The sequence below is a fragment of the Triturus cristatus genome, chromosome 3_2 (genome assembly GCF_964204655.1).
Source record: "Triturus cristatus chromosome 3_2, aTriCri1.1, whole genome shotgun sequence".
Taxonomy (NCBI): domain Eukaryota; kingdom Metazoa; phylum Chordata; class Amphibia; order Caudata; family Salamandridae; genus Triturus; species Triturus cristatus.
The window spans coordinates 1,222,105,478-1,222,133,188 of NC_140584.1; the positions used below are offsets into that span (position 1 = coordinate 1,222,105,478).

The 27,711-nt window shown below is 43.4% G+C and overlaps 1 protein-coding gene across 1 annotated transcript in view; it reads left to right on the forward strand.

The window, feature by feature from the left end:
• LOC146859507 (CD5 antigen-like) overlaps window positions 1-22,312 on the forward strand; it is a 374,661-nt gene extending 352,349 nt beyond the window's left edge. The window contains exon 6 of the mRNA XM_085647172.1: window positions 22,245-22,312. Coding sequence (XP_085503298.1) covers window positions 22,245-22,312 — 68 coding nt within the window. The remainder of the gene's footprint in view (window positions 1-22,244) is intronic.
• Window positions 22,313-27,711: the final 5,399 nt, after the last annotated feature.

Consider the following 27,711-nt stretch of genomic DNA (forward strand, 5'->3'; position numbering starts at 1 on the left):
GTGTGCGACTCGTCCGCATTAAAAACAAGAAAATTACGAGTCAAACAATCGGTGCGGACTCCGGGGTCCGTGACGTGCACGCTGCGGTGCGATCAGAACCAAGTACCTTAAGTTCGTGGGGTCCGCGACGGACAGTGCGGGACAAGTTGATGGGTCCGGGTCGCAGTTCAGCAGCGTATTCGGTCTGGTCGGGTCACGGCGTTGGTACGCGGCGTTGGTACGGGACCTTCAGGGATACGTGCGGATGGCCCGGATCAGCTTGCAGAGTCCGTGGCGTTCGGCGTTTGAGCCGTACCATCGGTGCGGATGGGCGGCGACACTTCTCGGCGCCGTACAGCGTATGGGGAGGATCAGCGTACTGCGGCTTCTCGGCTCTGAGTACGGCACGGTGCAGTACGTTAGCAGCGTATGGACCGTACCTGCGGGTCGATGGAGCTTGGGTCCGGCGTACATGGTTCGGAAGCCAGGGATGTACGTCTCGAATCGGCGGGGAAGGTTAGGAGCAATGCGGCCGGGAGGGATACGGCACGTACTAACGCTTTTGGATCAGCGTAGACGCACAGTGCCGGGCAGCAAAGACACGGCTTCGCGGCGGATGGGGTACGAGGCGTACTGAGGCCAAATCCAGCGGGAAACAAGCACAGATCGTCACTCCCCACGCATCAGGAACTAGCACGGTCACTCAGATCCCCCATGCATTCCTATGGGAGGGCAGGTCAGTCTCATTCAACCACACAGAGCGCAAGCGCTTTCCACTGGGACACAGTGTGAAAGCGCCTAGAGGCCTAAAACCACTAGTACAACACAGGAAAAAGGCTAGGATACTGCAAAAAGTTATTGGGGTGAACTTGCCAGAAGGGCCAAGTCCAACAATTTATGTAAACTGTAAGAAGCCCAGGGTTTTAGGCAAGTATTTGACATGTAGGTGACCCCTCCCCCACCACCGCCCCGTTGACCTCAGTCTTCAATATGCAAGGTGTGAGGAGACAGTGTTTAAGATGAATATTACGCATATAGGTATCCCTTCCCCCACCATCATCCCAGTGTTTTCAATCTTCATTATGTGTGAGGAGCCCAGGGTTTCAGATAAATATTACACATGTATGTAAACCCAATACCACCTATGTCCCATTGTTGTTAGTCTTAATTATGCAAGGCGTGAGGAGCCCAGGCTTTTTGATAAATATTACACATGCAGGTAACACCTCTCCCAACACCATCAAGTGATCTTAGTCTTCATTATACAAGGTGTGAGAAGCCCAGGGTTTAAGATCAATATTCCACATGCAGTAACCCTTACCACCACTGCCATAGTGTTCCAAGTGTTGATTTTGCAAGGAGTGAGGAGCCCAGGGTTTAAGATAACTGTTACACATGTAGGTAACCTCTCCCCAATCACTGATCTAGTGTCCTCAGTCTGCATTATGATATATGTGAGGAGCACATGATTTAACATTAAAATTACACATGTAGGTAATCCCTCCCCCACGATCGCACCAGCGTTCTCAGTCTTAATTATGCAAGGTGTAAGGTGTAAGGAGCCCAGGGTATAAGATAATTATTACACATATATGTAGCCCCTCGCCAACCACCGCCCCAGGGTTTAATATAACTACTCCACATATAGATATCCCCTCACCCACCACTGCCCATGGTTCTCACTCTTCATTAAGCAAGGCGTGTGGAGCCCAGGGTTTAAGGTAGATATTACAAATGTAGGTAACTAATCTCCCACCACCATCCAAGTGTTCTCAGTCTTCATTAAGGAAGGTGTGAGGAGTCCAGGACTTAAGGTAAATATTACACATGTAGGTAACCCCATCCCTCCTCTGCCCCATTTAATTCAATTGTCTTTATGTGAGGTATGAGGAGTCCTGGGTTTAAGATAAATATTACACACATAGTTAGCCCCTCTCTCACCACCACCCCCAGTGATCTCAATCTTCATTATGTAAGTTGTGAGGAGCATAGGGCATTAGCTAAATATTACACATATATTTAACCCCTCTTACACCACTGCCCCAGTGTTTTCAGTCTTTATTAGTTAAGGTGTGAGGAGCCCAAGGTTTAAGGTAAACATAACACACCACCGCCCTATTGTTCTCAGTCTTCATTATGCAAAGTGTGAGGAGAAGGTTTTAAGAGAAATATTACAGATGTAGGTAACCCCTCCACTACCACTACCTCAGAATGTCCAGTCTTAATTATGCAAGGTGTGAGGAGCCCAGGGTTTAAGATAAATATTACACATGTAGGTAATCCTTCTACCAACACCGTCCAAGTGATCTCAGTGTTCATTATGCAAGGTGTGAAGAGGTCCGGGTTTAATATAAATACTACTCATGTATGTAACCCCCCTTCCACCACCACCCCAGGGTTCTCAGTCTTCATTAAGCAAGATGTGAGGAGTAGGCCTGGGCTAAAATTCCGTTCCGCTCGCGGAAATTGCGATAATTTGACATTTTCGCGTCCCGCGGAGAGCGCGAAAATGTCAAAATTTCTGCAATCCGCATGTTACTGGAAATTTTTTGCTTGCTTGCGCTGTAAAATAATACATTCTCGCGTGCGCGCGATCACCTTACCTGAATCCCCGCGTTCGCCGACAAGTTTTCCCGATCCGGTCACGGGGCCTGATTCACAGAACTAACTTAAGACAAAATCCTAAACTTACTACCATTTTCGTATTCACAGAAGGCACTTACTCATTTTCGTATTCACAGAAGACACTTGCTCACTTCGGTATTCACAGAAGTTAGTATTCCTAACTTTAGGACTCCTAAATGCCTTCTGTGAATACCGAAAGTCTTAAAATTAGGATTTTTCTCAGTTTAGGAGTACTAAAGTTAGGACTCCTAACTTTACTACTACTAAACTGAGAAAAATCCTAATTTTACGGCTTTCGGTATTCACAGAAGGCATTTAGGAGTCCTAAAGTTAGGAGTCCTAACTATACTACTACTAAACTGAGAAAAATCCTAATTTTAAGGCTTTCGGTATTCACAGAAGGCATTTAGGAGTCCTAAAGTTAGGAGTCCTAACTTTACTACTACTAATTTGAGAAAAATCCTAATTTTAAGACTTTCGGTATTCACAGAAGGCATTTAGGAGTCCTAAAGTTAGGAGTTCTAACTATTCTACTACTAAACTGTGAAAAATCCTAATTTCAAGACTTTCGGTATTCACAGAAGGCATTTAGGAGTCCTAAAGTTAGGACTCCTAACTTCTGTGAATACCGAAATGAGTAAGTGCCTTCTGTGAATACCAAAATGAGTAAGTGCCTTCTGTGAATACCAAAATGGTAGTAACTTTAGGATTTTGTCTTAAGTAAGTTCTGTGAATCGGGCCCACGTTCTCCACGAGATGTTGGATTGTTGGTAGCCATTTGCGCTGTCTCGCGACAGTTCGCGCCCGCAGTAACGTCATTCGTCGCGCGATCACGTCTTTCTTCTCGCGATCATGCACCGCGAGACAAGTGAAAACAAGATGGCCGCGCCCGCGAGCAACCGCATGGGTAAGTTGTCGAGCCGCAACCACGCAGAAAATACAGTGAACGGGCGGGAAAAAAACTTCTGCATCTTCGCGATATTTCCGCGTGTTTGCGGAGATTTTTAACATTTTCGCGATAATTTGTGAAAGTGAATTTCGCAAATTCCGCCCACCACTAGTGAGGAGCCCAGGGTTTAAGATAAATATTACATATGTAGGTAATCCCTTCCGCACCACCACCGCAGTGTTCTCAGTGTTTTTTATGGAAGGTGTGAGGAGCACAGGGCTTGAGGTAAAAATTGCAACTGTAGGTAGCCCCTACCCCACCATTGCCCCAGTGTTCTCAGTCTTCATTAGGGAAGGTGTGAGGAGCCCAGGGTTTAACATACATATTACAGATGTAGGTACCCTCTCCCCCACTACTGCCCTAGTGTTCTCAATCTTCATTATGTAAGGTGTGAGGAGTTCAGGGTTTAAAGTAAATATTAGAAATGTCTGTAACCCCTCTCCCACCACTGCCCCAGCGTCATCAGTCTTCATTGTGGGAGCTGTGAGGAGCCCGGGGTTTATGATAAAATGTATAAATGCAGGTAATCCCTCTCCACAACACCGCCCCAGCATTCTCAGTCTTGATTATGCAAGTTGTGAGGAGCACAGGGCGTTTGATAAATATTGCACAATTATTTAACCCCCTCTCACATCACTGTCCCTGTGTCCTCAATCTTCATTAGTTAAGGTGTGAAGAGCCCAGGGTTTAATTTAAATATAACACATGTAGGTACCCCGACAACACAACTGAACCAGTATTATCTGTCTTCATTACGGAATATGTGAGGAGCCCAGGGTTTAAGGCAAATATTTCTAGGTACCCCCCTCCCCCACCACCGCCTCATTGCCCTCAGGGTTTAATATAACTACTACACATGTAGATATCCCCTCACCCACCACTGCCCATGGTCCTCACTCTTCATTATGCAAGGTGTGAGGAGCCCAGGGTTTAAGGTAGATATTACAAATGTAGGTAACTAATCTCCCACCACCATCCCAGTGATCTCAGTCATCAATTTGCCAGGTGGGATTACCCCATGGTTTAAGATCAATATGAAACATGTATGTAATTGTTCTCCTACCACCGCACCAGTGTTTTCAGTCTTCATTGTGCAAAGTTTGAGGAGTCCAGGTTTTAACATCAACATTCTACATGTAGTAACCCTTCCCACCACTACCACAGTGTTCTCAGTCTTCATTATGCATGGAGTGAGGAGCCCAGAGTTTAATATTATTATTACACATGTAGGTAACCCCTCCCCAACCACAGATTTGATTTTCTCAGTTTCCATTATGCCAGGTGTGAGGATCCCAGGGCTTACGATAGATCATATTACACATGTAGGTAACCGCTCCCACACCACCTCCCCATTGTTCTTATTCTACTTTCTAGAAGGTGGGAGGAGTCAAGGGTTTAAGATTAATATTACACATTTATATAACCCCTCTCCTCAACACTGCCTCAGTGTTATAACTCTTCATTATGGAAGGTGTGAGGAGCCCATGGTTTAAGATAAAGACTAGAAACATAGGTAGCCCCTCTCCCACCACCACCACACACAATGCACTTAGTCTACAGTATGATAGGTGTGAGGAGCCCAGGGTTTAAGAAAAATATAACAAATGTAGGCAACCCCTCTTTCATCAAAGTCCCAGTGTTTTCATTCTTCAATATGGAAGGTGTGACAAGCCCAGGGATTAAGGTAAATATTACACATGTAGTTAGCCCCTTCCCCACCAACTCTCCAGTGTTCTCAGTCTTCATTAAGGAAGGTGTGAGGAGTCCAGGACTTAAGGTAACTATTACACATGTAGGTAACCCCATCCCTCCTCTGCCCCATTTATTTCAATTGTCTTTATGTGAGGTGTGAGGAGTCCTGGGTTTAAGATAAATATTACACACATAGTTAGCCCTTCTCCCACCACCACCGCCAGTGATCTCAGTCTTCATTATGTAAGTTGGGAGGAGCCTAGTGTTTATGGTAAATATTACACATGTAGGTAACCCCTCTCCCATTACCACCCCACGGTTCTTGGTATTCATTATGCAAGGTGTGAGAAGCCCATGGTTTAACATAAATATTACACATGCAGGTAATCCCTCCCACACCACTGCCCAGTGTCCTCAGTCTTAATTATGCAAGGTGCAAGGAGCACAGAGTTTAAGGTAAAAATGACTCATGCAGGTAATCCCTCCCCCACCACTGCCCCAGTATTCTCAGTCTTCGTTATGCAAGGTGCGAGGAGCCCAGGGTTTAAGATAAATATTACATATGAAGGTAACCCCTCCCCTACCTCCACCCAGTGTTCTCAATCTTCATTAGAGAATATGTGAGGCGTACAGTGTTTAAGGTAAATATTATACATGTAGGTAACCCCTCCCCCACCTCCACCCTGTGTTCTCAATCTTCATCAGGGAAGGTCTGAGGTGAACAGGGTTTAAGGTATATATTATGCATGTAGGTAACACCTCCCCCACAACCGCCCCAGTGTTCTCAGTCTTCATCAGGGAAGGTGCAGCTAAATTCAAATGCTTCTAACTACATATGCCCTCATTACTAACATCTGAAACACCCACCCACCACATTTGGTGGATAGAGTTAAGTGCTAAAGAAGTATGAAGCACAACTCATTATCTCAATCTCCTCTCATCTCTTAAAGTCCTTTCATCTATTTACATTCTTATACTTCCAGCCCACTGGAGCACAGCTTCCTTTAGAGGTTCTACTTATACACTCTCACTGAATATGGGCCTTGTAGAACTGTATCATTGATAGATATGCCCTGACTAACTTCTGCTTCATCTCACAACTTACAATCAATCACGCATTCTAGCACACTCCTATTCCTTCACTCACTCCCTTGTACTCACTTTCACTTATTCATACAAACTCTCTAACTTTGATTCACAATCACTTTAACTCTCATTGATACTCTCAAACACACTTGCACACACACTTTCAATCAATTCTATGCACTCTCAGTGACTCACAAATGCACTCATAATCACAGCCACACATGCAGAGAGAAATAACATTTTCATTTTACTTAACTTGCTTACCTAGCTGGCAACTCACATCTTTGCTGGGCATTGCAAGCCATTATTCCCTCAGAGGGCAGGTTTGAAAGGGGAGGACCCACCTCAATCTCTCTCCCAGTACTTGATGGGACTGGAAGCTTAGACCGCTCAGAAGTGTGCACAGTGCTGGGGATGGAGCTGCAAGGGCAGGTTTGAAAGAGGAGGTCCCACCTCAATCCCTCTCCCAGTACTTGATGGGACTGGAAGCTTAGCCCTCTCAAAAGCTGGCACAGTGCTGGGGATGGAGCAGCATGGGCAGGTTTGAAAAGGGAGTACCCACCTCAATCCCTCTCCCAGTACTTGATAGGACTGGAAGCTTCACCCTATCAGAAGTGTGCACAGTGCTGGGGATGGAGCAGCACCTCAATCCCTCTCCCAGTACTTGAGAGGACTGGAAGCTTAGCCCTATCAGAAGCTGGTACAGTGCTGGGGATGGAGCAGCAAGGGCAGGTTTGAAAGGGGAGGACCCACCGCAATCCCTCTCCCAGTACTTGATGGGACTGGGAGCTTTGCCCAATCAGAAGCATGCATAGTGCTGGGGAAAGAGAAGCAAGGGCAGGTTTGAAAGGGGAGGACCCACCTCAATCCCTCTCCCAGTACTTGATGGGACTGGAAGCTTAGCCCAATCAGAAGCACGCACAGTGCTGGGGATGGGGCAGCAAGGGCAGGTTTGAAAGGGGAGGACCCACCTCAATCCCTCTCCCAGTACTTGATGGGACTGGAAGCTTCGCCCTATCAGAAGCCTGCACAGTGCTGGGGATGGAGCAGCAAGGGCAGGTTTGAAAGGGAAGACCCACCTCAATCTCTCTCCCAGTACTTGAGAGGATGGGAAGCTTAGCCCTATCAGAAGATGGCACAATGCTGGGGACCCTGCCCCTGCTCCTCTGTGTGGCTTTTCATTGGCTTCAGGGATACACTAATGTGAACCCTGACAGCCACCTTTTAACAGATATTCCTTGCAAGCTGAGGCATGTGCAGTATGTCTGCCAAATACAATGGATTGTCCCTGTATGTGGGGGTCATTGTAGAACTACACCCCTCAGACATGTGCAATCCAGACATTCAGATACAGAGTGTTTTTCAAACAACCCTCTTTAGCAGGATCTTGCCTCAGCCCCCGCATCCCCACCCTCCTCCTTCTGACATAAGAAGCCTGGAGATGAGGCAGAGAGGGCTTTGCCATTGTTAATGAAAACTTCTATTTTCATTGGTTAAGTTATGTGAACTGGATTTGTATAGCACAGTTTTTCACCGGATAAGGTTTGCAGATGCTGGAGCAGGTGTATAGGAACAAGGTTCGTGTGGGTGGTTAGTTGAAGAGCCAGATTGAAGCATTCCTGTTAAATGACATCAGGACACAGGAAGGCTGTTTCATCTTAGGTTTATTCCATAGAGATCCCATTCTTGCAGCAGCAGACATCAACAGCAACTGAACAAGTTTACTTCCAAATCTTCTCACATAGAATAAGGTGACATCACAGATGACACCACTAACATTCCTAACCTGACATCTAATAATAACATAAGGCAGATTAAATGTATGTCAGTACATTAACATACTACACACCTCCCTTCTTTACACAAAAAAAACAAATGTACAAAAGTTTATACATAATCAGAAAGATAAGATGGTTTTCTACAAATTCTGGATGAAGAAAGATTTTTATCATTTCCAGTTTCTCTTCGATAGATACCATCTTCACTTTTCTCAAGACTATCATTTACTCTCCCTTTTACAACCACTACTCTATTCAAGTTCCCAATTCTATGATCCTGTGTCTTTATAGCATTCTTAAATACCTTAATGACTCTTATAGGTTTCACGAACTTTGCAACAGAATTACCCATCAAGCCAGGATGTTTGATCATTACCAAATCCCCAACCAACACTTTTGTTGTTGTTAGCATCAAAATAACATTTCCTCTGTTTTCCTTTTTCGTCTTCTTTTTTGAATTATGTCATTGTCACATTTATTTTCCTTGCCTTTACTCAACTCATACTTACTAACTCATGTAGGTTCAACATTGGTATTTGGAACTCTGCCTCTGAATAAAAGAAAAGGTGTCTTACCAGTGATGGAATGAGGAGACCATCTGTACAATTCAGAGACATAGATTTAGCTAAAGCAATTGTCTCTTTAATCACTCTGTTAAGTCTCTCCACCATTCCATTGGCCTCGGGGTGATAGAAAGAACACGTCTTGTGTACAATACCTTTAGATGCTAAAAAGTTTTTCATCTCTTCCGACACTAGCTGAACACCATTATCTTTTAATAAGGATTCAGGTATTCCTTCTTTAGAAAACAAGTTTTGTAATCATTTAATTATGTGACCTATATCAATGCTTGATAAAAAGAAAACTTCAGGTCATCATGAGAACATGTCAATTACAACCACTACAAAAGTTTGAGAGCCATTACTATGAATTGGACCAAGAATATCTAAAGCAATATCTTGCCAAGGATTAAAAGGACGTCTCCTTAAGACCATTGGCTGGACAAGAGTGCTCTTGGACTTCTCACTCAATGTGCATGGGATACAATCACGTTTTGCACGTTCCACTTCTATGTCCATTCCTGGCCACCAATATGACATTCTCAATCGTTCCACACATTTTGTAATCCCAGCATGTGAGGAATGGACTAGATCTATGAATTCTTTCCTAAGACTGCAGGGAGGAACTAACCTCATTCCCCGAAATAACAGATGATTGTCCACTGATAATTCTTTACCCACTGCTCCCAGATCCTTCCTTGTTGCTGTTCCAACCCTTCTTAATCAGATCTAAAACTTCATTTAGAACCACATCCAGTGCCATTTCATCACACCATCTTTTTTCACTAATGATCTGTTGATCAATGATACAAACCAATTCATCAGAATCCTCCCAATCATTTTCATGAGACAAAGTGTTGGGTGTAAGAAGTGACAGCACATCTGCTACGTTATTTTCAACTCCTGGTATGTATTTTATCATGAAATTATATTCTTGTAGCCCTACCACCAACTTTGTTATTTTGCTGGATATGGCATTGAGGCCCTTTTTACTAAATATCTCCACCAGGGGCTTATGATCAGTTCTCACTTCGAAATCAACACCCCAAAGGAACTTTTAAAAAAAATGTATAGCCCAAAATACTGCAAGGGACTCTCGTTCCACAACTGAATATCTAGTTTCAGGATCTTTTAGACTTCGTGACCAACACATAATGGTTTGCATCCCATAGGAACCTTTCTGTTGCAAAACAGCTCCCAGACCCTTTTCACTTGCATCAGTGATGAGTATGGGTTTGATCTTAGGGTTAAAACTAGCAAGAGAAGGTGCGCAATTAGCAAAGTTCTTTACAAATTTCGAATAGTATTCAACTACACCTAAACATTTCATGAGTTCACTTTTGTTGGACGGTGAACTCATCTCTTGAATTGTATTAATTAGATCAGCTTTAGGTTTCACACCATCACTAGTAATGTTGTGACCTAAGTAATCTATTGAGTTTGTTCTAAATTTACATTTTTCAGCCTTAATTGTTAAATTATGATCTGAAAGTCTCCCCAAAGCTAGTTTCAAACGAGAGTCATGTTGACAGTTATCATCCCCATAGATTAATATGTCATCTTGGTAAACATAGACACCTGATAAACCTTGAAGAATATTTTCCATTACTCTCTGAAACACTGAAGAGGCTGATACTAATCCAAAGGGCATAAGTATAAATCTATATGTGCCGAAAGGTGTTATGAATGAAATTAAATCCCTACATGACTCTTCCAATTCTATCTGGTGATACACCGAGGTAAGATCTATTGTACGAAAAACTATGGCTCCACCCAACAGAGACAATAATTTGTTTGTGTTTGGGAAAGGATATTTGTCGATCACTGCACATTTGTTTAATTGTCTCAAGTCAATGCAGAGTCTCAAATCCCCATTGGGTTTGTGCGCTGCCACTACCGGAGCCAACCATTCTGTCCCTTCAACCTCTTCTATGATTCCCCAATCTTTTAAGTTTTTCAATTTCTTTTTGCATATCCTCCCTTACTGAAAAAGAAACTTTCCTCACTTTGCATAATACAGGAATAGCATATTTTTAAAGTATCATTTTATGCTTGTATCCTTTGAGACACCCCAGATTTTTATTGAAAACATTGGGATACTCTTTCTTAAGATCATCAACCAAATCCCCACTTTCTTTTTTCATAATAGAATTTATGTCACTTCTTAGTTGAATGGGAGGATCAGCATTGGGGTCAAGGAAGACTCCAAGGTCACCTTGATGGATCCTACGGATGATGCTATCACCTTTTATTGATACGTAAATTTTACCTGAAACAAATTTCTTTTTGTACTCGATCAGACCTGTGAAATACCCATGAAGTTTATTGGGCTCTCCCCCGTAAGCCAATTGCCTTATGTCTGGCTTCAAAAGTTTAACTTTACCTTTCAAATTATTCATATAAAATCCACATGAAACAATTGTAATTTTCGCTCCTGAATCGAATAAAGCTCTAGTTTGTGCTCCTTCAACTAAGATTTAATCATATGGACAATTCTTCTTCTTTTCTCCACTTATCACCTGTACAACTATCTGACCACATTCATAATCTTTGGAGTTGGATTCATCGTATACACAATCATTAACATCAACTTCTTTAACCTTAGATATCACCTTACTATTACACATTGAGGTAAAGGGACCTTTCCTTTTGCATTTAGGACATGTTAAACCGAAAGCTGGACACTTTATATTATTAGCCAAATGTCCCATTTTACCGCACCTGAAACACTTACTATTGGTCCATTTTTCATTTATTTTTTCTTTGTTTGATGAGGCTCCTTTGTAACTCCTATCTTTAGATCCATAACTCACTTTACCTTTGTTCTTAATTTCTTGAACCTTCAACTCTTTCATGGAATCTTTCTTCAAAACTGCAACACATTTCATCGAATGTTCAATCCTTTTGGCTACAACGAGAACCTCATCTAGGGTAGGCTCATCACGTGACCATAATTCTTCCCTGACTTTCTCCATATTGCATCCAAACATGAAGTGATCACGTATACGTTCATCAGTTAAGCCATCGAATTTACAAGAAGAAGCAAGTTTCCTTAAAATAGTTACATAACATTCCACCGTTTCCTCATCACCTTGCATCCTCTTAGCGAACGTATACCTTTCTAAAATAGTGCTTACCTGTGGCAAGTAATGATTATCTAGTTTTTTGATGCATATATCATCGTCGTTGAGCCCATTCGCTTCTTCACGTTATAAGTCTGGTAGGTGGTCAAAAACGTCTTGCCCCTCCGACCCTAAACAATGTAAAAGTAATAAAGACTTTCTCTCTGCACTAAGTGAAGGGCTACATACCCTAGCGTACCTTTCAAATACAACTTTCCACTTCTTCCATTGTATAGGAGGATTACCTGCCTAAGATAAAAAAAACGGGGCTGTAGTAACATTTTGCATTTTTAGATTTCTATTATATATTCAAATATTGCGCATGAATGTGTGATGTGTTACTTATATAACAACCATACAAACTGGCTTAAATATAAAGCTAATTATACAATTATGCTTATTGCGAAGTATATTCTATTTAGAGAAATTACTGTTATGTATATCTGCTAAGGGCAGTAATCTCGTAGCCGTGTATGTCAGCTTCTAGCACACTATATCATAAAGTCACTAGTTCATGAGCAAGAGCTAAAACAAATACATTTTTAGCGCCTCCCAAATGTAGCTCAAAGTTATAAAGCTGTGCGTATCAGCGTAAATTGTGATGCTGAGCGCACAATGAACAAAACTAAGTAAAAGTCCCCGCGCATCGGCATGTAGCTTCCGATAGTGATGCTGAGCGCACTTCAGGTTGCTAGGATACTCGAAAGCGTCGCTTTAAACATGGCCTCCACGTAGGATTATACTGCGGAATGACGTCAGACGCCTGCGTGACTGTAGCAAGATGACGTTCACTGTGATTGTCGGAAGAAGAAGGTTCCTGACGCGACATATGAAGAAGTTCTATTCCTCGTTCGTAACGACAACAAAGAGACGTTGGTGTTTAATTTTGAAGCAATAGCAACTTTCAAATTATATGCAGTCTCACGAAGAAACTCAATGCCTTTTTCAATGTGATTGACAATTATAAAACAACTATTAAGCGCTATACAAGCTGCAAATCAAATTCCAAGCGCTGAGTCATCAATCAAAGGCGCAAAAACACAAAGAGTAGCTAATGTTACTGAATGTTATCAATGACGCCAAAGCCCCAAGGTTTTGTCAAAGTTACCGATAATCGACTTCTTCAAATTAAGTCATCAGCAAGCATAGAAATTATGTTTATGAAAATCAGGAAGTTAGATTTAAAACAGCACTACTCCAAGATTCCGATGGTCTCCACGACAATCCTAAGCGTGGTTAAATGTTCTTAAACAATTCTCAAAATAGAAATATTATTTACAAATTAAGTCTTGCATGAGGAACTTCTATCAAAATTAAAGGATGAGACCGTATCGGAAATGTATTTACTCAAACTTTAATACATATGCGGCGAAGCTCCCAATCCTTATTAAAATGAAATTTGATAACCAAATCTTGCTGAAATTAAATTCTGGTAAAGTTCTGTAGTATTAATAATAACATAAGGCAGATTAAATGTATGTCCGTACATTGACATACTACACAGATCTTCAGCCTCTTGCAGGATTCAAGAAGGAGGCCCTGAAGTGAAGAGACAGGTCGTAGCAAGGAGCGATGTGGAGAAATCTAGGCCTCACATTCTACTTTTGAGGAAACAGGGTGTATGTGCGAGAGGTTGTGAGGCTGACGACAGGGTCTGGTGGATTGGTGGAAGTGAAGGCGGCTATTAAGATATGCTGGCCCTATGTTATGCAGTGTCCTGAATGCGTGTGTGAAGTCATTAACACTGCTACTCTGATAAATGCACAGGGGCCTCAAAGGAGGCAGGGTGGCTGCACCCTGAAGCCCCTGATAGGGAGCAACCGCTGTTGATTATAGGTTTGTATGTTCAAGATTAGAAAACTTGGTTTTAGGATTTTTAAGAGTCAGACAAAGTGCAAAGAACGTGCAAAAGTAATTCTTCATGTTAACCATACAGTTGGCAATTTTTGTCTCTAAATTGTGATGCCCATGGAAAGACACGGTCCAAAATTGCCAAAGTGATATTTTTAGAATTTAAAATTGAATTCTAATGAGAAAGGAGAATCTAGATGTTGTATCTCTTTTGTAATAAGGGCTTTACAGTCCATTCAAGTGACTGGTAACTGAATGAGCTTTTATCTTGGTCAATGGAAATGTGTTTGCAGTTTTTATTTGCCATTTTCTGAAATAATAGGAGGCTCATTTGAAATGAGCATGCATCCTCTAAGAACAGTTATTTCCAATCGGTGATTAGAAGAAACCTCCACTGATTTCTATGTTCACTATGATTTGTGTTGCTGTCTTTCCAAATGAGCTGAACTAATGTATTATCATTACTCAATCTTATTTAATGCATTTATTTACTGGAAGCAAAATCTTGAATAATATTCAACTAGTTTATTAAAAATTCAAACCTGGTTTGTGACTTGGCCAAATTCGTAAATTCTAAAAATGTGTCTATACATTTTACTTGTTAAATGATCAATGTGTCCGGCTACTAATGAAGGTAGGGCAGTGAGGCTAAGTGTTGTTGTTGGGAGAGTTTTGTTTATCTCTGATGGAGAGTGGAGCATGCAGGGAATTGATGGTTTTGTTTATATCAATTCGAATGCCAGAGCAAAGAAAGTTGCCTTTTGGGTTAGTGAGTTTCTGTGAGGTTTGACGGTGCCTCGATATACAAATAATAAGCCCAAGTATTTATATTCATGAGCGGTTTCTATTTTTTTTTATGAAGGTATTTTGGGTTTTGTTTCCTCATTGTTAATTTCTAGTTTACTTGGGTCACAGTAAGAAATGATGTGATTTAATGATCTTCATAGACCTGCAGGGGTTTTATAGAGTAAGATTGTATCATCTGCACATTTCAGGAACGGCAGGTCTTGACTAATGGATAGCCAGTTCGGGTGTGTCTACTTGTGACTTGTCGATCACATCATAGAGAGCCACAATGTAAATATTAAATAAGGCGAGGGCTAATATACAGCCCTGTTTCAGCCCATTAAAAGTCCATATTTTTCTTGACATTTTTCATCTGCATGCAAAATGATAATGTAATATGGATTTGTAGAGTGCTGATTTTCACCCATGAGAATATCTTGGCACTGAGTAGGTGAGTGTAGGTGTGTAGTGAGGCTGGGCCTAAATACAGGCAATCTTGCTGGTTTGGGATTCCGGTGTAGAGTGTATTGCCGTAGTCAACTCTTCTTGTGATTAGGGACTGCATGATGAAATGTCTGATATCCAATGGGAGTCACTTGAAGATTTTACATCGCATGCAGAGGATGTGGATGCATGAGGAGGCGACGGGGTTGAGATGGGTCTTTATCGTGAGTATTGTATCCAGGCTGAGAACTAGGTTCCAAGCATGGTTTGATGGGGAGGGTGTGGGTCCAAGTTTGGCGGGCAGCCAGGTGGAGTCCCAAGGTGAGCTGTTATTCCCAAAGATCAGCACTTCAATTTTGTTCGTATTGAGCTTGAGGCCGTTTTATTCCATCAAATTAGCCACGCTGGTCATGCATTGCTTGAAGTTTGCCTTGGTGGTGACCTTATTCATCTGAGAGGGAAAAATGAGCTGGGTGTCATCAGCAAAGGAAATGATGTTGGTTCCTTTGGATCTGATGATGTTTGCCAGAGTAGCCATGCACAAGTTGAAAAGTGTGGGGCTGAGTGACAATCCCTGTTGGACTCCATAGATGAGGTCATTGGGTTCTGATGCGAACGGCATGAGTCTGACTTGTTGCGTTCTTCCAAAGAGGATGGAAGCTATCCATTTGAGTTCTGTTCCTGGTATTTAGGGGTGGGCAATAAATTCTACTCCGCCATTGGAGTTCACAGAGTTTTGGCCACTCCGCATTACAATTATAACCCAGAGTTATGGCAAAACTCAGCCAACTGCTGTAAGGCAGAGTTTTTTCTCATGCGTGGCTTGCCAGTGGTAAGTTGGCGAGTGCGAGTGAGAACTGGCATTCCCTAGCATGATTTCCAGCCGCTGGGAGGGCACCTGACAATATTTCCTCAATGTGAGCAGTCACGACTGTTTGCGGTGAGAAAGCTGCTTCTTCAGTGGAAAATCTACTCGAGCTGCAGTAAAGAAGCAGCACCCTCTGGTGTGCCAAGTGGTGACATTCTCACTGATTTTGCTGTGCGGAACAAGCTCCCTGAACTAAAAATCATTGCCAGTAGCGCGATGTGCCAATTTCCACCCGTTTGCGGAGCTCTGAAGAATCTTGCTGAGTTTTCATGTAACTCCGTGGAATTCCTTGGAGTGAAACTCCTCAAGCTCTACCCACCCCGACTTGTATTACTGCTGTGTGTAGTCTAGCATTGAAAGTGTGGTGGAAAATGGTGTTGAAAGCGGTGGAGAGGTTGAGGAGGATGAGGGTGGCGGTCTCTCTATGGCAGAGGATGATGTGGATGTTATCTGTGGCAGGAATGAGGACTGGTTCAGTGCTGTGGTTGTTTTCAATTCCTGATCGTGAGTCGTACAGAGCTTGTGGTGTTCTAGGTTATCAGAGAGTTGTTTGTTGTTCTTCTCAATGACTTTGGCTGGGAAGGGGAGCAGAAAGATGGTTCGCTAATTACTGAGTACATCGGAGTTTGCTGAAGGTTTTCAAGTATGGTGGTGACATTGTCATGTTTCCAGCTATCAGGGAAAGTGACTGTCTTGAGGGAGGTGTTAATGATTGCAGTGCTGTTCATGGCTCTTCCCAGGTTGCAGTCATGGTGGAGGCAGGGTTCTGTAGGCGCCCCTGAGTTGACTGTCTCCTTTATTGCTGCAGTGTCCTCGATAGATAGAGGGTTCCATGCTGTCAGTTGGTGGTCTTTGGTCAAAGAGGTTAGCAGGCTGGGCAAGTCGATGAGGGGTGGCTGGGGTTCAAAGTTGCTTTAGACCTTGGTGATTTTTTTGTGGAAGAAGTCAAAGAGGTTGAAGCAGAGTTCTTCTGTATGTGTGATGGCGTTCCTCGCAGCTGTTGAGTTGGTTAATTTCTTGACAATGGAAAAAAGTCCCTTGCCATGGTTGGAGCTAGATTTGATTCTCAGGTTCAGGGCCTTTTTTTGGTCTTTTTCACTTGCTGGTGATAATATCTAAGTACGGCCTTGTAGGTGCTTATTTTGGTGGTTCCTCTGGTGATTTTCCATTTCCTTTAAAGCTGTTTACAAGCTCTCTTGGATTTCTTGAGGTCAGTGTTGTACCAGCTATCATCATGTAGGCTATCTGAATGGCATTCAGCAGTGGTACCAGAATATTGCATTGTTGCAGTTTGTACCACAGAATATTATGCTGGACCTTGTCAAAGGCCGCTTTGAAATCTCTAAATGTTGAGTGTAATGATGACTTTTTTCCAATGAGTTTTCCCACTAGTATAGTGAGCTCTGCAACTGAGTCATGACGAAAGGCGGTCTGAACAAACGGGTTCAGAGATTGTTTTTCAACCCGACCATCCAGATCTTGTAAAATGCACTTTTTAAAATGTTTTCCTCAATATCTAACTAGGTGTTAAGCTTACAGTTTGCTAGGTTCTTTTGGTCTCCTTTTTAATAAATAGTTTCTAGGTTTTTTGTATTACCTGCGTTGTTCTTCAGTAGTTAAAGAGTTAAGGAGAGAACTAGGTGCTGTTGCCTTGTCTTACTGTACGGAAAGGCCTCATTTTGCACGACCACCCGAAAGTGTTGGACTGATACTGCTGGTTTTTTGACTGTGAGAGTGCACAGAGGACTGCAAACCAGAACTTAGTGCCAATGCTCTGAGCTCTAAAGTGTATGTTTGATTGGCTTATATCCAATTGGCATAAGTTAACTTACCAAGGGTACCCAGTGCATGTAAGATAAGGAGTCTCTCATGGGCTGCAGCACTTTTTGTGCCACCCTGAGAGCAGCAAGGTAAAACATGCCCCCTAGTCGGCACCTGCAGGCTGAGAGAGCAGCTTGAAACTGATAACCCAACTTTGCCATTTAAATTAATGACAAATCCCAGACCTCCTTTTTATAATATATATATAACCCCCCCCCTAAGGTAGGGCTCTAAAAGAATTCCAGGGCAGGGTGCTGTAAATTAAAAGATAGAACATGTATACATCATTTTTAATGTGAAAAGGCTTGTTACCCCATTAGCGAGTGCAGAGTTACACGCTGACTCGTCAGCTGTGCTAAATTGTGAATGATACTGCTAAGTTTGGTACACCGAGGTATGAAACAAATCGTTACCTTAAACCCAACTTGATGCCCAGGTCGAATTTAATGTAACTTCCACATAAAAGCAACTTTTAGAATGTTGCCATTCTGTTGCCCAAAGTTTTCCCAGTGGCCATTTGCAGATGCTGGCCAGAAGACAGTCTTTCGCTGTCCTGGGGGTGTGGTGAAGAGTGACTTCCAAGTGGAGCCACAATAGAGTCCTGCGTTTGGAGGAGGTATGACCTCTCCCTGGCAAGAAGAGTCACAGGGTAAGATTGTAAGGGAAGCCACATTTGAAGGGCAAATGGTAGACACAAGAGGTGCTGATCTTTTGTCCTGATAGACAGGTTAGCATCAGGGACAGAGATTGGTGCCAAGTGGCCTAAACAGTTTTCCCATGGGTCTGTAGCCCACACTTAGTCATACCTCTTGGGTGGGCTACAAAGCTCCACACATTAAGAGAAGTATTAGGCCATCTTGGGAGTGGGCAAAAAAAGTGCACTCTGGGATAGCTAGTTTCCACACATTGCAGGAAGTCATCATCAGGAGGGAAGGGACCAGGTAGCCTTTTGGCTAGTAACCACCTCATCCCCCAAGGGCATTTTCTGGTCATTAATATGGCACCCCCAATACCCAGGCCTCAGATCTCATCTGGACTTGGAAGAGGACTGACAAAGGACTGCAGTGCTATTCCCTGGACCAGGCAGAAGAGGAGACTCAAGGAGTCAGTTTGCTGACTTTGTGTTCCCACTGCAGGGCAATAACAAGCTGAAGAAGCCCACCTGGCAAGTCAGTAACCACAATCACTTGACCACCACTGACTATTGACGAGCAGCCTGCAAGACCAAGACCCAAAATCAAAAGTTAAACCTATGTCTGCTGGTCCCATGAGAGTCATTGGAGTGAAGTTTGGTTGCCCAAGAAGGACACTCGCCCCCATCAAAAGGAACTGCTGGGCTCGCTGTGACCGGAAACCAGTAGTCCAGTGACAACTGAACATTTGCTGCCCTGACCAGGACTTTGAGTGACATTGAGCCCTGTGGGGAACGTCACTCCACACTGATTGTGGACGGAGGAGTAGCACCGGGTAGATCACTGTTGATTACACATTATCCTCAGCATCATACGACATCTTCAGCATCTTATATTCCTTGCATCAGAACTATTCCATTCATGTCTACAGAGATTCTTTGCTTGAGCTGGAACTGGACTTGAAAAGGCTCCGGTGACAGGTAACTGTCCGACTACTCCTCACTTGTCACCTTGGCTTGTTTTCTGCTGGAGTTGGTCATCCAAAGTGGGCCACGGTACCCAAACACAACTCTTTAACAAGTGATCCAAAGTATCTGCTAACTGCAGTAGTTGCCAATGCTTGCTGATAATTGAGTGAAAAGCAGTCATGTACGTTTTACTTAAAAATCTATATTTCTGGTAGTTTTTCTTAATTTTTACTTTCTACACATTCATAAAAATATGTGTTGTGTGACTTTCTCAAGTGGTTATTCTGGTACTTCCAAATTCTTTGCACTTGTTTTTTTGTTGAAGCATTACTGCTCATAGTCACAGCTGCTCAGGGTTGAGCTATAGTTTTACAAATGAGCCTGACTAGACTCAAGATAGTATTGTGAGTATATTACATGGTGACGTCACACAACTTCACCATGTAATACACTACTTTCCTCACAGTTGCCCTTTGCTTTCAAAAAGGTGCAGCTGGAAGAGAGTTTGGCCGGGTGCACTGTCATGCCTTCCCTTGTTGTATTGTGGTAAGTAATAATGACTCATTTATCCTCTCAGGAGGTATTACTGATGGAATATTTGTTGCTATCCTCTTGTCGACTGCCCTGGGATGATATGTTTCAGTTAGCTCTGCTTGGCTTTCTGTTTGTCCGTCTGTAAAGAGCCATTATGAATTGATACCAACTTTCCTTCAGAATCGTCTTGGGGGTTCTTTTTTGTTTTCTGGCTATCCTATGGATTGCATTTTTCTTCTCCATTAGGCCCTTACTGAACAAAGAGGAGCTATTATGCTGTATCTGGACTATTGCAAAAATTCTTTCTTGGATTGTTTTGCATTTCATTTTTGTTGTTGGATGGACATATACATTAATTCATATTAGCGATTTTTTTTTAGAATAATTTACAGTTTCATATTCAGGTGGCTTGGATTTGGTTTCTTTCAAGTGGGAGCTTTGCTATTTTATCCTTCTTAACCGAGTTTAGGATAACGGCAAGACGATCCTTTGCGCGACCTAACTTCTTTTCTTTTCTTGTCTGTCAAATTTGAGAATTCTCATTGCAGAGATTCAGTCCCAAGTGCAGAGACTCACCCACTTCTGAGGGACATTCACCATGAATGTAGAGGCCCTTTGTGAATCTGGCACATAATATATTTCCTTGGATCAACATACCCAGTTGTCCTTTTGAACTATATTGTAGTCACAAAATAATCTAGTTACAGCTTTCCACATAATCTAAGTTGACTTAAATGTTTAACAATGGTGGACTTTAAAAATGCCTCAATGTCATGTTAGCTGACACCACTGCATGTTAAGATCTGGCATTATTGGCACCTGGAAGTTGGCAAAAAGGTCATCGAAACTCAGACAAAGACCTACATCTTTGGTCTTTGCCACTGAGCTCTATCCACAAAGACCGTATCAAGGAAAGGCCAAAGAGAAGTGATCCAGCCCACACTGTCCTGCAGAATCCAGCCTTTTTCTCTTCCTCGAATTGTCTGCCCCACATTTTATGCACTCGCCTTATAATACATTGACGGATTCAACACAGTACTTGCTGGCCCAAATTTACACCAATCAAAGCTTTTCTTCAGTCAGTAGCATAAATATTGTTCAGCCAATAGACTTTGAGAGAAACTCCCTTACAATGGAAGAACTGTATTGGGTCCCTGTCCCTGACAGAATCCATTTCACAGTCTGTAGTTTGATCTTGAGTACTCTCCACTCAAGTAAACCCTGCTATCTTGCCTCTAACTCAATGTTTCCAGATTCGAACGAACTACGAGAGGAACATTCATGATCAGACAGAAAATCCAAAAGTCTTACAGAGAAAACGGACATCAACAGGCTTTCTCTGTATCTATCAAAAAAGAGGACCGGTCCAGAATACCCTCACCACCAAACAACCAAAGTCAAATACCAGTATACTGTTCCGAGGGGATTCTGTATCCACCTTTTCTCTCACAATGGGATCCACGGCCCGTAGACTTTACGTATGCGCATGTTTGCATCGACCACTTTGGCAGAATGGGTTATGTTGGGGCAGAACACTACTCTTTTACTAGCGGTAGATTGAGGGGGGGTGTGTGCGCTCATGCTTGATTTTTAATGACACATTCACCAGATATTTTTGATCTTGTGCACTTATATATCCACTTTTCATTTTATTTTTAAGCAGGTTATCCTAAACCAAGTGCTTTATTAGTACAGTTCTCGAAAGTTGTGATAAGATGTCAGCCACCACCATATCACCCACGCATTTGAGTTAAAGAGCGTCTCACTCTACTGAGAAGATTAGGTCACATCATGTACTGTTGGTCCTGACAAAATAGCCCTAGATCGCTCCACGACTACCTTAGGGATGAAATATGTTGACTTATAACTTAGACCAGAGCTTGCTAGATGGTCTATAGGGACAGATTTACACTCTCACTTGAAGAGACACAGACCATAGTATCCTAAGTGTCTCTGCCTTCTTTTTTAAGCTCAAGATCTACCGGGGATATCACATTAAATATTTTGCTGGCATCTGGTTGACAGTTGATTCTATCTTCACACCATTCACCGATCTTCTCACATTGTAGGACACACCATTCCTTGTTCTAAGGTGCTCAATTGGCATATTTATTAACAGATCTCCGACAAAGAACCCTCTTGTGGGGCCCGCCACGCATTGCGATGCCGGCCTGGCGAGGAGCACCGCCCTATGATGAAGCATGTCACCTTCAGGTGAATGAGGGCAACTGTACTTACAAGCACCTGATTCCCCTGGGACCTGCTTACAGCTAGGGATACTTTCTCTGGGGCTGAATCCCCTCAGAGCCTTTTCTCTGTTTATAGATTGAGACTCAGGAACAAGCTCCTTTTCACCCTCAAACTTGCCTAATTGGTGGTGCAAACTTGGGAACGTCTCAACACAGACTGTATGCCTGTATCCTCCATGTCTCACCACACTGTGATACCGCTTCTGATGTAGTCTGTCGTAGTACAATATGTTGTTTGGAGTTTTATTTCTATTTAAAACAAAGATCAATGATCTTATCTCCAATTGATTTTTTTTACAGAGAATCGGAAATTGCGCCCCCAGATCTACAAAGGTAATGCATTTTTAACAATGTATGCAGATTATTAGACATGCAATTCATATAGCATGTATTTTAATTAGGATCTTTGTGTATGTATTTCATATATATCATGTAGGGAAATACCTCTTTTTGCATGATCACACCCAATGTTTTGAACTGATGCTGATGGTTTTTGGCTCTGGTGAGTGAGGTGCACTCAGTGTCAGTGAGGTCTTTGTCTGAGGAGCTCTACCACCACTGGCATATGTTAACTTACTTATAAGTACCTAGCATATTTTACCAAGTGATCTCAGGGTCTGTGAGTTAAGGTATCCCTCATGGGCTGCAGCAGTTATTGTGTCACCCTGATTTTGATGAGGCAAATGTATGTCTCCGAACCAATCACTGCAGATGGATAGGACAGTTTCACTCTGCTAACTCGACATGTTTTTATAAATTGTTGTTTTTACAAATTGGCATTTTGCTGTGTAAAAGCTAGTAGCCACATTGGGGAGTGCAGGGTCACAGCTGACAACCCAACAGTGCTAACTCCTACATAGGACTACTAAAATTGGTACTTCAAGACATCAAAATAATTGCTACATTAAACCTGACATGATGCTCAATTCGAATTTAATATAACGTTTGCACATATAGCAACTCTAGAAAGTTGTTACTTTGTTGCTCTCCGTTATCCAGTGACCATTTATGGTTGCCGGGCACAAAACAGCCTTCTGTCCTCCTGGGGGGAGCTATGAATGACTCTCAGGAAGAAATACAAGGGGCCTGACATTGGAGGAGGTGTGACCTCTCCCTGGCAGGAAGGCCAAACAGGGTGTGAGCCCAAAAGTTGAACTTCAAAGGGAAAGCAACCTTTGATGAGAAACAAGCAAGAGGGGATTCTCTTTTGTTCCTTACAGACAGGGTGGCATCAGGGGCATCAGGGACAGGCTGAGAGAAGCCACTGCTAAACTGCTTTTCTTTGGGCATCCAGATAGTCGCATCTTTGGGATGGGCTAGGGAAGGCCACACAAATAGATAGGGGTTCTGACATGCTTAGACTGGACAGAATGTTGCATTTTGAGCTAGCCACACGCCACACTTCACAGGAAGTCATCACTAGGTGGGAGGTGACCCGATAGCCCATTGGCCAGTCATTGCTGCATCCCTCCAGGGGACAAACTGGGCTTAAAAGTGGGACCCAGACCTTAGGAAGGAACAAAGAACGACTGCTCTGCTGTTCCCGGGACCCGGCAAAGAGAGACTGTACAAAAGACTGAGCTGCACCTGCTGCTCCTTGGGCCAGCAAAGAAAGAACCGTGCCTGTGATGCCCTACGCAAAGAAAAGTCATCCCCGAGGCCCAGACTGGAGATGTGACTCCAAGAGTCAGTTGGCTGACGTCCAATTATTTGTACAAGGCCACAGAAGCTGAAGAAGCCTGCCTTTGTGAGTTGGTAGCCAAAGACGCCTGATCACCATTGAGTGCCGAAGTTTAGCTTGGGAGACAGAGTCCCAACCGCTCAGAAGTTGCACCCGATGATATACCTGGGAGAGTCATCGGAATGCAGTGTGATCACACAGCAAGGATGTTACCATTAGTTAAAGGGAACCACTGGATGCACTGTAAGTGGAGACCAGTAGACCAGTGGCAACAGTTTTTTGTCTGGGCTTCACCCAGACATCGAACCCTGTGGCTGAGGTCTTATCACTGTGTTTGTGGACTGATCAGTGGCCTCAAGATAATCCCTCTCATCAGCTCAGCATCCTCAGGATCCTTGAGCATATTCAGCATCCTGTATCCCTTGCACCAGGACCACTCCAATGATTCCCCTTGTCACCAGCTCAGCACCCTCAGGATCCTTGAGCATATTCAGCATCCTGTATCCCTTGCATCAGGACCACTCCAATGATTCACCTTGTCACCAGCTCAGCATCCTCAGGATCCTTGAGCATATTCAGAATCCTGTATCCCTTGCATCAGGACCACTCCAATGATTCCCCTTGTCACCAGCTCAGCATCCTCAGGATCCTTGAGTATCTTCAGGATCCTCCATCCCTTGCATTAGGATCAGTCCATTAAAGGCTATGGTAGTTCACCCATAGAGCCTGGACCTCAACTGGAGACTGATTTGATGGCAAGGTAACTGTGCATCCAGACCTTATGGCCTCTGCGACCAGAACCATGATGGATTCAGTGACCCCAAGCGTGCAGGCAAGGTAACTGTGCATCCAGACCTTATGGCCCTCTGCGACCAGAACCATGATGGATTTAGAGACCCCAAGCGTGCTGGGATGGTAACTGTGCATCCAGACCTTATGGCCCTTTGTGACCTGATCCATGATGGATTTAGTGACCCCAAGCATGCTGGGATGGTAACTGTGCATCCAGACCTTATGGCCCTCTGCGACCAGAACCATGATGGATTTAATGACCCCAAGCGTGCTGGGATGGTAACAGTGCATCCAGACCTTATGGCCCTTTGTGACCTGATCCATGATGGATTTAGAGACCCTAAACGTGCTGGCAAGGTAACTGTGCATCCAGACGTTATGGCAAGTGTGATTGCATGGTCTTTTAAAACTTTATTAAAGCTCAGCATTTTTACAGCGATCTCGGTCCATTTCAAGGATTTACTGCATCTGAGAAAAAAACGCAATGATTAATCATTTCCTTGAAAATTCATGTCTCCAAATACCCCTGTGGATTTTTGCTGTTAAGGATTTTATTTAAAGATAAAAGTACAACCTATTTTTATAGATGGGTGTCAGATTATTTTTACTCCTGATTCACGAAGGTAAACTAACAATTTGTTGTAACTTTACTACTTTTTGGTCGTCACAAAGGTCTTTACGAGTAGTATCTTTATGAATGCTGAGTCTCCCCACTCGTGGCGGAGACTTGGGCCCATATTCTGAAAACTGGAATGCAGCGCCGCCTCCAGAGAGGCTGCACTGTGCTGCATTGCGTGACAGGGAGAGAGCAGGAGAGCACCATATTCACAGAGATATGGCACTCTCCTCCCCTTTCCTTAGTGCCGTGCTAATTTATGCTGCCGTGCACCAGGCACAAAGCTTAGTGCTAGGGTGGGTGCCAGAGTCTAACATGGGTTTTGTACTGGAAGGGTACACACTTCAAAGCTTTTCCTACTTTGGATGTGTGCTGTACAGTGCAATACGCATGCAAAGTTGGAAAATAAAGGAGAAATTAAAACATTTTGGGGCAGATTTATATCGGACTTGCGCCACTTTTACGCCGCCGTTGCGTCACTTTTGTGACGCAGCGGCGGCATAAACCCTGCGCCATGTTGCGCCCCATTTACAATGTGACGCATCTAGGGAGATGCGTCACGTTGTAAAGCTTGCGCCACATTTGGGCGTACCTGCACAGGGGGGGCGTTCCGGCACGGGAACGCCTCCGAAAAGTGGCTGAGTGAAATCTACAAGATTTCACTCAGTCACTTTTCCGGCCATGCTGCGTCTAAACCCTGCGCCTGCTTGAAGCAGGCGTAAGGATTAACGCAGCATTGTAACAATAGGGCACCCCCGAGCCTTGCTGGAGCTGCGTCGCGCTTGCGACGCAACTCCAGCAATGCGCCAACCTTCCGCCATCAGATGCGTCACGCATCTGTTTATCCTTGCGCCACGATGCACTGCATTGTAAATGCGGCGCATCTATTGTGGCGCAAGGGTAAACTTTCGTGACGCATCTTTCCTGGCGCATCCCTGCTGATTTGCAGGGATGCGCCAGGAAACATAAATCTGCCCCCTAGTCTTTTAACACATGCTTTTCAGCGACGTTAATTTTTGCCACTAAATCCTGTCTACTAATGTTAGTAGATAGGGTTTAGCGTCAAAAAGCATGGGTGGTTGCATGGGAACGCCCATGCACTACCCATGTAATGCTCCCTTGACGTTAGTTTTCAATACAAACAAATGCTATAACCAATTAGCATTGGTTTGTTAATCCCCAGAAAGGTTTAGCAAAGGGTTAGCATTCAAAAAGTAACTCTAACCCATCACTAAACCTTTGAGAATCTGGGCCGCGGAGTCTCCGCTCTTGGGTCATAGACTCCACACTTCGGACGGAGCACTCCGCACAGAAAGAGATAGGACAAATGGGAGTGCAAGACTGCACATAGGTCTTGAATCAGATACCACATCATATAGTATATTTGTATTACTGCAAATAGTAGTACAAAATGCCAAATATTTGCAATCTCAAGCCTCCACCTGTTCCATATGCACATATGTGCAGTTCACATAAAAACAGCAGAGTGTGGGAACATTTACCTATACATTGGAGTACATAATGGGTGAGGAACACAAGCAACTTGGGTGACAAATGCCAGCAAATGTGGATGAAATGTGAGGGGAATAGAGAGAAGTAATGAGCTACATTGAGAGTGCCTTTGAGGGATTTAAGACGGTCCTCACCCACCTCCAAAAGATTGTCACCAACATCAAAATCCAGGAAACTGGGGTGTTGTTGCAAACAGAGGGCAGGGTATGCAGGTGCGGGAGCTGCTGGTCAATACTTTTTTCTCTTGAGCTACTAGTTGGGTTATGGCCTTTATGTAGGTTCACAGTCTGTTGTCATTGGTGACTGGAGGAGAATTAACACTGTCCATACATTCCATCCTGAAACAACTCTGGGAGCCTTTCATAATGTATGTGATTCAAATCAGTACTAAAGAGCTAAGAGATAGGCCAAGATAACAATTGGTCAAATGTGTTTTTACTCTTTCGGGGCTATGGAGTTAAGGGTTCCTTACCCTTTGGAGAGTAAAGATTCCACCAATTTTCAAATTTCCCCAGCCCAGTCGACATCTCTAGCATAACCTGCAACACCCAGCTTGACGGTTGATGTCCATGCATTGAGTGAGTGAATTAATTTTTTATTGTGTCGTTCTAATGAAAAAGTGTCTCATCAAAATCAGTGGGTTGCAAAAACAGCCAACAATTATGCATCTCCCTTGGGTATCAGGGGTCATGCTGTGTGGCGCATTGTGCTATCTTCACTGGCCCTTATAACAGACGCCATTGCAAACCCCAAAGTTTGGCAAAAAACACACACATTCTCCTCAGATTTCTGTGCAAGAAAGTTAAGAATCTATAGTCATCCACAAATTTCCTACCACTTCGGGTTCCCAACTGTCTCCCGATCACAACAGTACCCCACTTGTGTGAGTGAGCCAAGAGACCGCCACGCATAACACCCTAAAGCATGTAAAAAGATTAACAATATGGGTAGCTGGTGTATGGTAGGCACCACCCCAAATATTATTTGTGGCCGTGCTTACCAACCACAGACCTTTTTGAAAACTAGACACCCATGGGATTGCAGGGTGGTGTGTCGTGCATGGATCCAACAAGGTTTTCTTACCCACAATGTCTGCAACTTCCTTTGACCTTCATTTCAGTTATTCCTGTTGTGGCACTAGGCCCAGCCACCCAACTGGGGCAGCA